This window comes from Rhododendron vialii, chromosome 8a (genome assembly GCF_030253575.1).
Source record: "Rhododendron vialii isolate Sample 1 chromosome 8a, ASM3025357v1".
Taxonomy (NCBI): domain Eukaryota; kingdom Viridiplantae; phylum Streptophyta; class Magnoliopsida; order Ericales; family Ericaceae; genus Rhododendron; species Rhododendron vialii.
In genome coordinates this window covers 30,873,516-30,889,673 of record NC_080564.1, presented here as the reverse complement: position 1 = coordinate 30,889,673, position 16,158 = coordinate 30,873,516, and the positions used below count along the sequence as shown (strand labels likewise).

At 36.1% G+C, this 16,158-nt stretch overlaps 1 protein-coding gene across 1 annotated transcript; it reads right to left on the bottom strand.

Moving 5' to 3' along the window:
- Positions 1–10,519: 10,519 nt before the first annotated feature.
- Positions 10,520–14,015, bottom strand: LOC131335253 (ethylene-responsive transcription factor ERF114). The gene is made up of 2 exons (XM_058370522.1): positions 13,468–14,015; positions 10,520–11,276 (listed from the first exon to the last, which is right to left on the bottom strand). Exons 1-2 carry the CDS (start codon positions 13,676–13,678, stop codon positions 10,735–10,737), a joined length of 753 nt encoding a protein of 250 aa, XP_058226505.1. The 5' UTR covers positions 13,679–14,015; the 3' UTR covers positions 10,520–10,734.
- Between the last annotated feature and the right edge of the window lie 2,143 nt (positions 14,016–16,158).

Here is a 16,158-nt window from a genome sequence, read left to right as displayed (position 1 = left end):
AAATGGATCAAGAACACCCCGGAAATATCGACTGTTTGAGTTTTGAGTATTTGCAAAACCCTTAAACCTATCAAAACCCTACTAGCATGCGTTGGTTGAGACCCAGCGCGCGTGGGTCAAAGTGCCAAGTGTTGGTCAAATGGTCAGGTTTGACTGTGGACTAGCTCAGGGTGGCTTGGACTTGCGCGCGCTAGTCCACAACTGGCGCGCGCCGGTCAGCGTCCGGTCAAACTTTTTTTATTCAGCGTGCAGAAGTCTTTATTAGTGGCGTACAGTACATTAGAAGCTTCTATTTTGCTCGAAAAACAGTATCCGGGTAGGGAGGTGTCCACATCTCCCATATCTCCCACCAATCTTTCTTAAGGTGGAAACATAGCCACCAAGCAACCCAAACCAGTCCTTGTTGGTTGGTTACATCTCCATTCACCACTGTTCCTCCTCTTATAAATAGCCCCCATTGTCTCTCTTTCAAAGGGTGACAAAATTCACACATTTAGGGTTACACATTTTGGCCATAACCTTGCATTCTTCTTTGGAAATCAAATAGATACAAGGGCACCCAAGAACATAGTTTGTTCTTTCTCGATCCTCCAAACACCTCATTCAACCTCAAAGCTCAAAGCTCAATACTCTTTCAAACCCAAAAACCAAGGGTATAACTCATTTTTTTGCTTACTGTTCTGATCCCTGAGGGGGGCTGGCAGGGTCAAGACTGATAATCAATACCATGCCCTGACCCTAAAGCTAGCAGGGTTTCGAAAACCGAGGTGGTAGGAACTAGCGCGCGCAGGCCATCTGTACGCGCCCGCCACTCTGTGGTTGCTCGCGCAGGTCCGCGTGGGGACTGGTGTCCTGTTGTTTTATGCTTTTCTTGTTATATAGATCAATTGTAATCATGATAAAAACCAGTTTACTGCTTTCCTTAGTATAAACTGCTAGTTTTTAGTTAATAATCTTACCTGCTATTATTGAGTACCTCTAGGATCATTCTAGACCTATTCCAAAACCCAGAAACATATAAAATCAAACATTGGTTTGAGAGCTCAAACCAGCGCGCGCCTGTGGGTTATCCAAGCGCGCAGGTTGTCCTCTGACCAGTGAGTGGCTTTTGCATGAGTAATTTAGCCTTAGGCCACTGTTTTGTCCTCTCACTTTTTATGGGGTACTTTGTTAATTTGCAGGGTTTTTCAGCCTATAGACTGTATATTAAATGAAGTGTTTGGTTTATCTTGGGTGTGTACTGGTCACTTTCAAATCCTAGAAGGTTTGAAAATAAGAGCTGTGGACTTAGGTTTACTGGCGCGCGCAGGTCTTGTAGTAGCGCTTACAGGTGTGGTCAGCATGCAGTGACTTGTTCAGTGCATGCTGGTTTCTTCCTGCACACATCACTCCAAAACATGGGCCTCCCAATTTGTTTAAACTCCTACAGGAGTCTGTTTTCATCCTATACTAACTGCGCATCCATGTTATCTATCACATCTTACAAACTGTTACAGCTTTAATCCCCATTAAACTGTTCTCGCCTCTAAATGGCTAAAGAATTGATTAATCAAACAGAATCGCAAATGTTTTCGCAAATGTCTAAGTAGAGACCGATCTCCGGATTGGGCGAGAGGGGTGCCTTAAAACCCTTTCCCTCTCGTAATCTGGCTCTCGAACCCAGATATGGTTATGACGGATTGGTACCCTATCCTTTTCAAATCAAACAGCGTAGAAAGCGTTTCAAATGCGGTTCTTTGAGTGTCGGACCTTCGAACCCAAGTGGCGACTCTGAATTGAGTGCTCGTCCCGCTAGCGCTCACTCGATCTACCTATTTTTCAGGGCACGTTGCCCACACATTAATTGCGTGACTATGGTTCTTTATTATAGTTACTATTAAGGAATTGATTTTGCCACTTTCCTTTTTGTTAATGTCATTTTCCTTTTCTCACAAAATAAATAATCTAATAAAGACACAAAGAGGAGTGACATTAACAAAAAGGAAAGTGGCAAAATCACTCCCCTGCGATTACCGTAAGGGATGGAGCCAAGGCATTAGGTGGGGTGGCCTGGCCGCCAAAGTTTTGAGTAGTTACACAACAGTCCTAATATGCCAATATTGTATGTGTTCTTCAAAACTCACAAAATTTACACAGCTGGCCCCTCACGTTTCCTCGTACAGATTGTTATTGTACACCTCATGTGTCATTTTTAACAGAAAAGCTACGTGCACAGCAGCTGTGCACAGATCCCATTTTCTCCCGGCTTGGATCGCACAAAGAGAATCGGAGCCGCTCATGTTGTTCTAAATATGTCGTTTAAGGTTTCTGTAAAAAATGAGCTTCGTTCGATATTGTTAGAGGCGTTAACAAAACATCCAAAATCACTTCAGAATTTAGGCCCTTTGTGCGACCCGAGCCGGGAGAAAATGGGATCTGTGCACAGCTGCTGTGCACGTAGCACAACGTCATTTTTAATTATATATACCTTGAAACATAATGAAATTAGTTATACTATTTTTTCATCTACAAATTTCAGGTGTGCATTCTTATATGTATTTGGCAAGATTAAATTTAAGTGAGCACCAAAATTTAAAAATATTTGGCAAGATTAAATTTAAGTGAGCACCAAAATTTAAAAATATCATATTGTTTCATGCATGAATAATGCTAGAAATTAGTTTTCAGAAAAAGTAAAATAAAGTGAAGTAAATTAAAAAAAATGAAATTTATTTTTCTGTGTACATTCTCTTGACAACAAATCTTGCAAGAAAACAAGAAGAAGTGACAAATGCCTAACAATCGATGACGGGCTAGCATACTTTAGAATCTTAATTAGTCTTCTCTTTAGAGTATATACTCATTATGGAATTGATCAAGAAGATTGCCAAACCAAAGCTCATGGGAGGCTATACCTATTTGGCGGAGCAGGCATATGAGACTTATTTTGTATGAAAGTGTACGTATCCGGAATATACAGTATTCCAGTAGAAAAGTTGAAACTGCGAGTCCTAGAACTTTCTTGGTAATGGTAACTGAATACACAGAAAGTTACAGAAAAATTGATTTTCTCATCATTTTTCATTCTTTCTGTACAACTAAACAAGGTTCCCTTGTATCATTTGCGTATAATTCTCTCTCAAATCTCGGCCTTCCGATACCAAAATCCTGGCTCTGTTAGTGAAATGATTCCAACACAGATTTTTGTGCACATATTATGCACATACATTTTTGTGAGGCCCATATCGGGGTTCTACAAAATGATCCAAACCGCTCATCTTTTTTAAAATATTTTTTGGAGGGCTCTCGTAAAAAATCAGCTCCAACAGATATCGGTAAGGGCTTTCTCAGAAATTGTAGGGCAAATCATTCTGTTTTGCCCTACGATTTCTGAGAAAGCTCTTATCGATATCAATTGGAACTGATTTTTTACAGGAACCCTCGAAAAAGTATTTTAAAAAAGATGAGCGGTTTGGATCATATTACAGAATCCTAATATGAGCCTTACAAAAATATATGTGCATGATATGTGCACAAAAGTATATGCAAGTAGCACTGTTGTTAATATGGGGCTCCAGAATTACTGTTAAGACAGCTACAAGAAAGTTGACCTTTGCTTTTTTTGGAGAAAGATAAAACATAAGTATCTCCGACCTTTGCTTTGGTTGCACTAAACATTTTCTTGGTCGTTGCTGCTACGTTTTGGGGCGTAGCGTACGCATTAACCGCGGGGCGGTGGTGGGTCTTAGCCGCAAATATTGACGCCGACGGAGCCGGCCCACAGATCCAAAAGAGAAAGTCAGCCGAAAGTGATAATGACAAGTACGTTCAGAAAACGTATAGATAAGATACTACGTACTAGAAGATAAACCCTATAGATAAGCATGTTTCCTTCATCAAACATAAGATACTACTAGAAGATAGATACTGAATATATATATATATATATATATATATATAGTCAGGATCAGGTCAGGAGGTATGGACTAGAGCTCCGGTCCGCACCTCCCCATTTCTCACCTTTTCCTATTGAATTTCGATGATCCGAGCCGCTCAATGTGTTTAGAACGTAATTTTAAAGGTACTCGCGAAAAATCAACAAAAAAAATGACCGGAAAAGGCTTGATCTGAGCAGTTTTTTTCTTTGGGAAAGGGGAGGTGCGGACGGATGCGGACTTGATCCGGACTATATATATATAATATCGGTTCAGTTCCGAGGACCCTTAAAAAAACCTCTAAAAAAATCCTCTAAGTTTCCGATCGAATTTTGATGATCCGAGCAGTTCAATGTAATTAGAACCTGATTTTAAAGGTACTCGTGAGAAATCAGCAAAAAAAAAAGACCGAAAAAGGCTTTATCCGAACAGTTTTTTATTGAACTTTATTGAACGGTTCAATAAAAAATTGCTCAAATCAAACCCTTTCTGGTTATTTTTTTTGCCAATTTTTCGCGGGCACCTTTAAAATCACGTTTTAAAAACATTGAGCGGTTCGGATCATCAAAATTTGATCGGGAACTATGATATTAAGATTTTGGGGGTTTTTTTTAGAGGTTTTTTTAAAGGTCCCCGGAACCGCCCCGTGTATGTATATATATATATAAAGTCTAGAAAAGTTAGATACAATGGTCCGTCCGTTTGTTATCACTTGTAAATTTTAAATTTGTAGATAATAATAAACCCAAAAGAATGTAAGTATATATTTTTGATGTAAGCGTTGTTCCACTATGGTTCTTATTTTTAAAGTATTCTCTCTATCCCAAAAAGTTGGACACTTTTGGGACTGCGTGTCATTATATCTCTCAATTTATAAAAAGTTATGTGATGTTGAAAACTTTGTTTAATAAAATTTATTGAAATCTACTCTATCAATTAAGATCCATATTGATCTTTGTAAATTGGAAGATAAGATATATATATATATATATATATATATATATATATATATATATATAAATATATATAAACAATTGAAAATGACACACGCAGTCCCAAAAGTGTCCAACTTTTTGGGATGGAGGTAATATTTTTTCGCTTTACGAGACATGTCATTCTCTCCCAATACATTACTTTTAATTAAAAAATAAGTACTTATTTTAGTTAGCTGAACGGGGGGCACGATGTACCAGAAAACTAATATTTGATACTATAAATTTTTAGAAGCTCGAATAAAATTTTGAAGTTGTTTTGTTAAATAAGTTATAGAATACTCCGTAGCTTAAATTGTCCGTTATTGTTTTGTACAGGTTCTGAAATTAAAGAATGTTTTCACAATACATAAACTTTTCAGCTTTAAATAAATAAAACAGCTACATATTAATTAGACCTTCAAATTATTTCACTTTAGGTCAAATATGCTAAAAAGCTAAATATAAGTAGTACAGTAATACACTTGCTAGCAAAATCTACTCATTAGATATTTAAGTAAATAAACTATATTTGTTATGTTAGAGGTCCTAACAAATGTGAGGTCATGATCTGCTAAATAAAAGAGACTCCATTCAGTTTGACTCTTAAACTGATCTTAAAAGGTTGAATATATATATATATATCGGAATATATATATATATATATATATATATATATATATATATATATATATATCAGTGTTTTTCGATAATTTAACCACACCGAAAATACTCTTTCCAATGATAATTTTTTTTCAGAAGCAAAACTAGACAAATGTAAAAAAAAAACGTAGACAGATGGAGTTATCATATATTTTTAGAATATGTACTCAGAATTTGGGAAAAAAATAGATTTAAAAAAAGCTATTTAAAATTCTTTTGATTTAATCGTACATGTATGGATTTAACAGATACTCCTACATAAAATTAGCGTATGTAAACTGTGTGCTTTCAATTCGACCACGATAATACTAGAGACTGCCAATAATTTAGATAATCCATTAATTTGTTAATGCATTAATGATTGTGGTCTCTGTCTCTGTGTGTGTGTGCGAGAGAAACTAGAATGTCTTGCACTGTAGGCGTAGCTATCGGAAAACTATAGAAGTATCGATACAGGCCAAAAAAATAGAGACATTCAGTCAAGACTTTTTTCCCCGGACTAGATCGCAAAAAACAAACTTGACATTATGGGCATTTGAAACCCCGGCTTAGCCGTTGAAAAATGTCTGCAAATCTTGACCGCCTCCCAAGGTTTTAAGTTTGAAACCTCCTCGGTGTTATCAATTCATTTATGTCTATTCCAAACCTGACTTTTGCTTCATTTTTAATTAGGCTCCTCGCAGGTGAATAGTGCGATCGTTTATCAAGCATTACTCGAGATGCACAAAAATCGACCTGAATACCTGATTTATTAAAAAAAAAAAAAAAAAGAACTTGACAAGGCGTAGGGCCGTGCAAAACGAGGTGGGTGTAGCTTTGAGATAGAAAGTTGGAGAACATTCACAAGTCAAAAGTTAGCGACGAAAGCACAAGAATTGGCGGTTGGTTTTGACATCTTTGTTTTTTATAGTGATCACATAAAATAGTACTAGTATTTTATTTTTTTTAATCGCAGAGTGTCTCCGGGCCAGCTTGCTCTACCACGGAACTAAATTTTTTCGGCCTCCACCAGTCTTTGTTAACGTGGAGGGTTTTTACGAAAGGGTGGCCCCAAAGGTTTTTATACAATACATGAGAGTCAAACTTTAAACTTCGAAAAGGTAAGCCGGCTCCCTCCGTCTTGACCGATCACCAACTGCACTGCCCTCGGGTTAATAAAATAGTACCACTAGTATGGTTTTTGAGCTCAACTTTTGTCAAAGAGTCAACCCGGCCACAGCCGAATTGCAGGACCATCACGGCCGCCGTTTACTTCTCTTTTGTCACGTTATTCTTCCCTTTGATTTTCAGATTTGTACGCATGCAGGCATATACAGGACAGGCATCTTTCATCTAGTGTCCGTCGGTGCCCATTTCGTCGGTGCCCATAGAAGAATAGCAGAAGAAGGTCTCTCTCAATTATTAATATCTCTGCTAATTACTACTATATAATTAGGTGAGAAGTGAGAACGCAAATATGCCCATTAAAAGTTACTACTTCTGGTTTCTCACACAACCTAGCTACAAAGTGCAAAGGCGATCATGTCAATAGAAGCAGCTGGCGCCACACTTGTTAGTACCTCTCTCTCTCTCTCTCTCTCTCTCTCACACACACACACACACACAGCGCCGCACTTGTTACCATATACAAAGTATTACTTGTATATAAAAAAGTATGAGATGGGACTGTGCAGACTCTCAAAAAAATTGAAAGAACACGTACAAGATTTTATTTTATTTTTATAACCGGATGTCCGGACTAACTTATGCTCACCTCGACTACTTCTGGGGTCCTGAACTTAACGACTAAGTAAACTCTTCGGTGGCCTGAAGATTTGGAATGGTTGCCTCTATAGTATTCGAACATGCGACCTCATAAAGAACCAGCACGTACTTATTTGCTTTCTCGCATTCACTTGGCCAAACCTCTTAGGATTCAACAACATGCCAGTAGCATTGTTCGTTTTGGGATCTCAAAACCTCTAGACATAAATTTTCTATATTCATCTCTCTTCATTCATTACTTTCAAAAATCTCCCTAAAAACCGAATAAGGGTGAATATCAACCTGAGATCTTATAAGACAAGGAAGTAAATTCTAGTATCATATCTCGACCCAGGCCAGCCTCTTGGATTAGTATTTCTGAGCTATATATACATGGCTGGGTAGTCGACCTTTAAAACTTGAATAACTGAATACAAGCATCTTGGAAAACCTCATGTATTCTGTAAAAAGCTTGTACCTTGATCAATTCACCTTATTAGCTTATGGCCACCTTCGTTTTAATTTGGAGATGGAGAATGCTAGACTTTATCCCGCATCGTTCACTTAGTCCATCCAAAGTAATTCGGTTATATAATTTAGAGGACGTTCCACCCATTGTTAGTTGGTTTTAAGTTGGAACGTACCCTCCGATAAATCTAACATACAACCACCTTATTAATTCCTCCTAACCTAATCTTACAATCCAACAGTACTACCTGTGCTAGAATCTATTCATAAGTAGTACTCCGGAAATTATAGGTGTAACTGATTCAGAGAGAGAAGTGTGTGGCTCTCATTTTTCCTTATAACTCGGGTGTCCGGCCACTTTACTGGAATCTCGATTTATTTGGGGAGACCAATCGATCACACCGCTCATTTGTGGGGTTTCAAAAAGTGTATATATGCTCATGATAATCATGTTTCGTTTGATGTGGGACCCAGCTGGTTTGAATCGAGAACACAATTTATTTGCGTTTGTAGAATATTTAGCGTTCATATAGATCGAACAATTATTACGGTGGTTCCCCAATTGCTTTTTTTATAGAATAGGGACGGCTTATCTGTAACTAAAAAAGTTTGAAATGGACATGAGCCCTAGAAATAGCTAGAGAAACCCTTACTTAGGAAAGAAGCAAGATATAAATACTACTACCAAATTATTGGAGAAGTTTTTGGATTTCAGCTGTTCAAACGTGTTTTAAACCGTCCGAATTTTAGAGAGAGAAAAATAGGAGAGAGAGAGTAGTGGGGTGAGGGGAAGAGAGAGAATAAATCTGGACCGTTCGAAACACGTTTGGACGGTTGGGATCGCCGACGGGTACTGCCACGTGGTACCCGGTTGGCACCCAAAAATTTATCAAACGCTAGCTTGTTAGTACCATATAGTGTGAATGAACTTCAGCAGTCCTACACTAAATTATGTCAAACCCACCAATTATTAAAGCACTTTACGGCTTCACTTCAATGATTCCTGGACACTGAATTGATGCCATTGCACCTGTTTTTTTTTTTTTTTTTTCTCGGACGACAAAGATAAATTTCATTCATCACAAGAACACAATCGATTGAAAGAGATAATTATCTCTTATGGATGTGTGCGTACATGCATGTGTATGTGTAGGTTAAAGGCTTGTTTGATATTTTTAATTTGCTCGCTTGCTTGCTTATTTTGATTATTGTATGTCTTTGCACATTATTTGTTTTAAGCAAAATAAGCAAGACAACCAAACGGGCTTTATAAAAATGGGTATACCCACGTTCATATAGCCAAGACCCGACCCCCCCCCCCCCAAAAAAAAAAAAAATAAAAAAATAAAATTAAAGAAATCATGGTCCAGTTTTTTTTTTTTTTTTTTATAGGCAAAATTAATTTCATTCATCCCGAAAGATATAAAATGAAATTAAAAAAATACAGTAGGAGAAGAAATGCATTAAGCAACTTCTTCTCGCGAGATCTAATCCTACTATCTGTTGGATGGTCCTCTTTCTGTTTTTCAGTTTTTGTTTCCTTTTCTCGTTAAGCGCCTATGCTTAGTGAATTTCCCTCTCGATGTACCCCTTTCGAGTCAATAAAATCTTTGTTTTGCCGAGAAAAAAAGAAAGATCTAATCCTACCATTTCACCCCTCAAATTTCGCAAAAAATCTGTTAGCAAGACACCAACAAGATTCAAAGCCCAAAAGCTACCCCTAATGTTGAACCAAACCCCAACTCACCCCCAAATCATGGTCCAGTTTTTACACCCCTAAAAAAAATAAATGAATAAGTGAATAAGTAAATCGGAGAAAAGATACAAAATGGTCTACATGCATATGAAGAAATATTCTAACATAGAAAAGTAGTGATCAATGGAGCAGCATATATATTATATACAGAGAAAAACCCTCGAGGCCGGCCTCATGCTAGCTAGCTATTATTATGTACTTCCCTAATGAATGAATGATAACATTTTGATGATCAGCAACACAACACATCAACTATATGGACTTATTTATGTTCTCATATTAATTAATTAGAGATGAATTTGCATAATATTCCCGAAAGTAGAATGTGACAGCCCACCTCTTGGGTAAGTCCCATATTGGGAACTTTAGAAAGTGTGAAATGGTATATAATGGATTCCGACCAGCTACTGTATAACTTGAGGTTAACCTTTGAGCTACGTGGTTAGGCGAATGGTTAGCAGGTCAGCTGACGCGGGATAATTTCATCAAAATTCACATCAAGAAATGCTTATATATATAAACCCTGAGATAATTTCATCATAACTCACAATTAGTATAACATCGCAGTTTGAAGAGGTTAAGCATTTTGACTATTGATGCAAAATATATACACTCACACAACCTCATTGAGATGGAGATTCCCATATGCTGCCATAGATATATAGTTGGGATGTTTTTGTGTTGCATTGTTGATGCCGTCTTGCCTTTTGATTTGTTTAATCTTAGGTAATTTATTTCCATCGATTAATAAAATTCTCTATTTGCTGGTCAAAAAAAAAAAATTACTCGAGATATATAACCGCCTAAGATAGGTAATCCTTTCAGGCTATTTCGTATTGTATATTCTATGCATGTTTAATATTTTCGTGAAATTTTTAACCAAACACGAAATACGTAGATTATAGCAATATATAGTCGAATTTGATTTCATAATCGGTCAAACAAACGGTTCCCAAGAGTATTGAAATTAGAAATGACAATGAGAATTTGAACATTTGATCATGTACTGACAGAAAACCAATATAAAGGTATTAATTAATACGGAAATCGCAAGCTGATTACATTCTCTCCCTCAGTTGAATTTCATCAAACTTAAACTTCTTGAAAACATGCATCTGGATATATATATATATAACAAATTTATATAATTTGAAAACAGTGCAATGCAAAATAACAACTTACATTCTATATATCACCAGCTTCCATGCATCTATCTTAGCTAGTACTCCTTCTTGATATCAAAGTCTTCCCAATTCCTATTAGAATCAGAACTTGAATAGGAATTTCCAATCTGATCAGACGAATATCTCATGATCTCTCCTTCTTGTCGCTGATCAGATGATGTTACAGTTTGAGAAACAAATGTTCCTCCAGGATAATTGCCCGAATTACCCGAAATTCCATCGTTTACATTAATGTGTCTACCCCCACCTTGAAGAAGTTGTGCATATTGAAGAACATTAGTGTAATTCGTTTGATCGGGAGATAAAAGGGGAGGAGGAGGAGCAGGAGCAGGAGCGAGTGAATTTTGGTAACCGAAAAATTCGGTGGTTTTCCCTTGGACTCTTTCGGGGAAATTAAGCTTGGCTTTGTTTCCTCTGAATCTAAGAGCAGCTTCATCATAGGCAAGTGCTGCACCTTCAGCCGTGTCGAAAGTCCCCAACCAGACCCGGGCAGCCTTTTTCGGGTCGCGGATTTCGGCTGCCCATTTGCCCCATGGCCTTTGCCTCACTCCCCTATAGTGTCTCCTCTTAATATTACCTTCACATGATATATTCGAAGTTAAAATTGTGGTACAATATATATGCATATGTATATATGGTGATGCAATAATAGATTGTGAATTCCCATTTATGGATCATGACATTGCACTCAGGTGTGAAAGCATGATTCCTATATATAGTACTATGTGAATATATTAATTAATAACTCGAAAAGGTACATAGAGATAATGAGGATGAGAATGCATCACCCGGCCCCTTGAACATTTGTCCCAACTAGGTTAGCACCAATGTCTATGAAAATCAGGTGCAAAACAGCATCCTCAAGGTAGAAGATGAAAAATGATTCCAACAAAATAAAGAGATTTTTACCTCTAAGAACAGAAAAGTGACACTTAATTCCCATTAAGGAGAGATGAAATACATAATTATCATTAGGTCCACTTTTATAAAAATACATTTACCATTAATGAAAGTGTCATCCCAGGGTTTTAGGGTATGCTAGAGTTTTATGGTACCTTTGGGTACCCTAGGATTTTAGGGTACCTTAAGATTTTAGGATACTTTAGGATTTAGGATACTTTAAGATTTTAGGATACTCTAGGGTTTAGATTTAGGCGTTTTCACAGAGCCCTAGGGTTTAGGTTTAGACATTTTCATAGAAATTTTAGAGTGCATTTTCATATTATAGAGTTTTAGTAGTTTAAACAATTTCATAGGCTACCCTAGGTGGGAAAGCATGATTCCTATATATAGTACTATGTGAATATATTAATTAATAACTCCAAAGGTACATGGAGATAATGAAGATGAGAATGCATCACCCGGCCCTTTGAACATTTGTCCCAACTAGGTTAGCACCAATGTCTACGATGCAAAATAGCATCCTCAAGGTAGAAGAAAAATGATTCCCACAAAATAAAGAGATTTTTACTTTTAAATACAGAAAAGTGACACTTAATTCTCATTAAAGAAATAGATGAAATACTTAATTACTATTAAGTCCACTTTTACAAAAATACATTTACCATTAATGAAAGTGTCATCCTAAGGTTTTAGGGTATGCTAGGGTTTTATGGTATCCTAGTAGATACCCTAGGGTTTTAGGGTATCTTAAGATTTTAGGATACCCTATGGTTTAGGTTTAGGCACTTTCATAGAGCCCCAGAGTTTAGGTTTAGGCACTTTCATAGGGGTTTTAGGGTGCAATTTCCTATTATAGAGTTTTAGCAGTTTATGCACTTTCATAGGGTACCCTAAGGATTTAGGCATTTTTATATGGTACCTTGGGGTTTAGACACTTTTATAGGGTACCCTAGGGGTTAGGCACTTTCAGTGTTTAGGGTTTTAGACACTTTCATAGGATTTTAGTGCTTCGTTAATTAAAGGAGACTTGGTAGGAATTACTTTCTATTTTCTGGACCTAGAGGTACAATGCCCCAAAATAAACTACATATAAACATTCATACCTACAAAATCAACTCCATATAAAGTAAAATTTATAAACCGAATCCATTCTCTTCCAAAACAAAAACTGAATTCATTCTGCTTATCGTTCGCACAAACTTTGAATCTATATCATACACCTCACTTTTAGATTTTTTTAAAGATTTTTTTTTTGTGAAATGAATTTCTAGAGAAGGAATAAGTTAACTTCTTGAGGATGAAAGGGTTAGGTTATTTCCATATTGTGGTATGTAGGGGTTTTTATGGAATAGAAAACATAACGAGTTCACCTACTTATTCAGGCAAATAAGTTTTGAATATGTATTTAATAATGCTTGCGGTATTAATTTGCTGAAGAACTGATTGCATCATTGCATGGGGAAACAAGTACAACCACCATCCTTGAGTGAAGCATAAAAGAAACAGCAAAGAAGAGAGTGAGAGAGAGAGAGAGAGTCAGTCTTACAAGCAAACAATTGAAGCACGTGAATAATCTTGTTTCTATCTTGTCAATCTCGGATTTAGGTCTAAGATTTTTGAACACAAAATTGTTCTTAGCTTTGTTTAGGAATATGATATCGTCAAATCTTTGTAACAATTTCAAAGATTAATTAAAAAAAATTGATCTTGTTTGTATCTTGGGTTTATGCACTTCTGAATCTAAAACTCTTGAATAATCTTTCTCTAATTCCTCGCAATTATGTACGAAGAAAACAAGTCATGAAATCGAATGCTATTTTAGGTATAGGGTTATATCATAGCATTGAGGTGGAAAAATCGCTTACCTTGATCTTGATTTTGTTGACGAGATTGGTAATTCGATTGGTTTTGGGAGAAGGCTGATGACGAGTTGGCATGAAAGTCATGAGCAAGTACTAGGGTTTTATCATGATCAGTAGTACTAGTAGTACTGTTTCCAATAATTTGAGAGAGAGCTGAGACCATGGCCGCGGTATCTTGTTCGGATCGAGCCGAGTAAGCAGGGAAGTTCATCATGTATTCTTCTTCTCCTCCTCCTCCTCCTCCTTCTTCTTCTTCTTCTTTTTCCTCTTTGATCTTCTCCGATGATTCATCGGATGCAATAGGCCTCTTCCCATTCCTTCTATGATCCACTTTTGTGTTTATTCAAATGGTCAAGAAGGGAGTCTAGAGAGAGAGAGAGAGAGAGATTTAGGGTTAGATGAAGGAGCTGCTTATCTAGATACCTCGATCTCGTTGGTTTCGTGAGTAGTGAACTGAGACTGAATGTGAAACGAATATTGTTTGGTCATACTTTTGTAGCCAAAGAAGACTTTCATGGAAATTTGACGTAATATAAGTAGGCCACTAGTATGTCTCGTGGGCCAATAAATGTTAATACTTATAGTGGAAATTGGAAAGTGATTGGTTTATTTAAAATATAATGAAAGAAAAAAGTTTACAGGGAAATATAATTCAATATTGTTTCTTTCCCACTTTGTTGTACGTGGAGTAGTATTTTTTACTTTCGGTTTTCGTAAAAATTTTATTCTCGTCTGAGTAAACAATTTCAAAGGATACGGAGTATTAACAAATACATATGACATACGTCATATATATATATAAAATACCTTACTAAGGTGACCGAGCAAAAATAAATTTTTTTTGTAAAATAATATATATTTTTTATTTTCCAAACTCAACCAGTTTTCTCACTTTTTTTTTATCGGAAAAAATATTTTAATACAGAAAAATTGACAAAAAGTACATCAAGTTAGGAGAGATGGGAGAGGAATTCAAGCAATGTTTGAAAAAAAAAAACCCCAAAAGAGACAACCCTAAACACCCATTGGGTGAAGCCCGAAACACCTAAGAGGACAAAGCCCTAACTTCTCACTTCTCCTTCTTTTTTTTAGTATTTATATTGTTTTTCACTGCAAATTCAAGATCGATCCAACCTATTAGGGAAGGAGCTAGGATTTTTGATTAGTGAAGTCAAAAACTATCAGGAGATACGACAGTTCTTTTTATTTGCTAATCAAAATGATTAGTTAAGAGGTTAACCAAAAAATGTAAATATATATCAGTAAACATAGTTTTCTTTATAATTGACCCTGATGACATTCTATAAAAAAAGTTTCAAGATGAAAAATCTATGGAAGGCGATGTTTTTTTTTTATTTTAGTTAACAATTCAATGGGCCTTTTTTGGTGTGTGTGCTACACTCTCCCTTTATTCACAAAATTTAGGTAAATTTTTATTACTTTGGCTTCGCACAAGTGGCTCAATGCAAATACTGTAATAGAAAAGAAAAATAAAATTGTACTTAAAAATAAGAAAGTTAGTCTGTGTGATTTTAGAAAGCTATTTTGTGCCTCTCAAATTTACAACTATGCTATTAATTGATTTTTTACTCAAATTTATACTTAGATTTTTTATTTTTTGGTACAATGGTATTTAAAATTTGTGCTTAGATTTGGTTAACCCATTGGAGTGCTTTATACCAAATGAAGCTTTTACTTAAATTCGAATAAAATTTTGAGTAAGAGTTGAAAATGCTCTTAGAGTTAGAGCTAGCATCCACATCAGCCTCCTTTAATATTGGACCAAATCAGGGGAAAAAAGCTTTCTTTCTACTTTAGCAAATCACTCTTTCGAATTTTTACTGCATCAGACTTTTTATTCTAACTCAATTTTATTAAAATATTATTTTCTCACGTATTCTTTGTTTTAACTTTTCCCCAAAAGTTATTGGGAGATCAGTTGAAGGAGAGAAGCAAATACTAAAATAAGAGTTATGAGTGACAATTTGTTGAAGTGCTTTAAGAGAGGCTCATAAACATAAAGGGTTACTTTTAAGCGTTTCCTCCTCAATTTAGTTTAGGATAATGTTTAAGGAGTGAGATATGGATGCTTTTAGGAACAAGTGATTATTCAATACTTTGAGAGTATCGTCACGCGGTACTTCAGACCATTTTACAATCACACACTCTTGTGAGGTTCATACGTTTAATGGTAGACTCTACAAGAATGTGTTATTGTAAGATAATCTGAAATACCACATGGCGGTACTCCTAGATTATTGTATAACTTCACCTTAAGAACATAGGATAAGGTGATAGTGGCGGCGGTGGTGGTGATAGGGTGAGAGCGCTGGAGAATAAGGTCCCGTTCCGCTAAATACTTATACTTATTTTTTGAACTAAAAGTGATGTATATTGAGAAAAAAGACATGTCTGGTAAAGCGTAAGATAAGTACTTAAAAAATAAGAAACTTAACGGATGTTAGAACTAGGGTTTGCCTGTGTCTAAAGGCACAGCACAACGTGAGATCTAATTAGTGACAATTGTACAATTAATATTGTTTAAGAGAGAGGAAAAGCTGTAGGATTTGTGGAACAATTCAATGGTTAGGATTTATAGAGAGAAAATTTAAAAACCATTATTCCTTATTATGTAGATGTTCCTCTCCAGTTTCCATCGCACCAACCACAACAAAACACACAATAGGTTTCGGA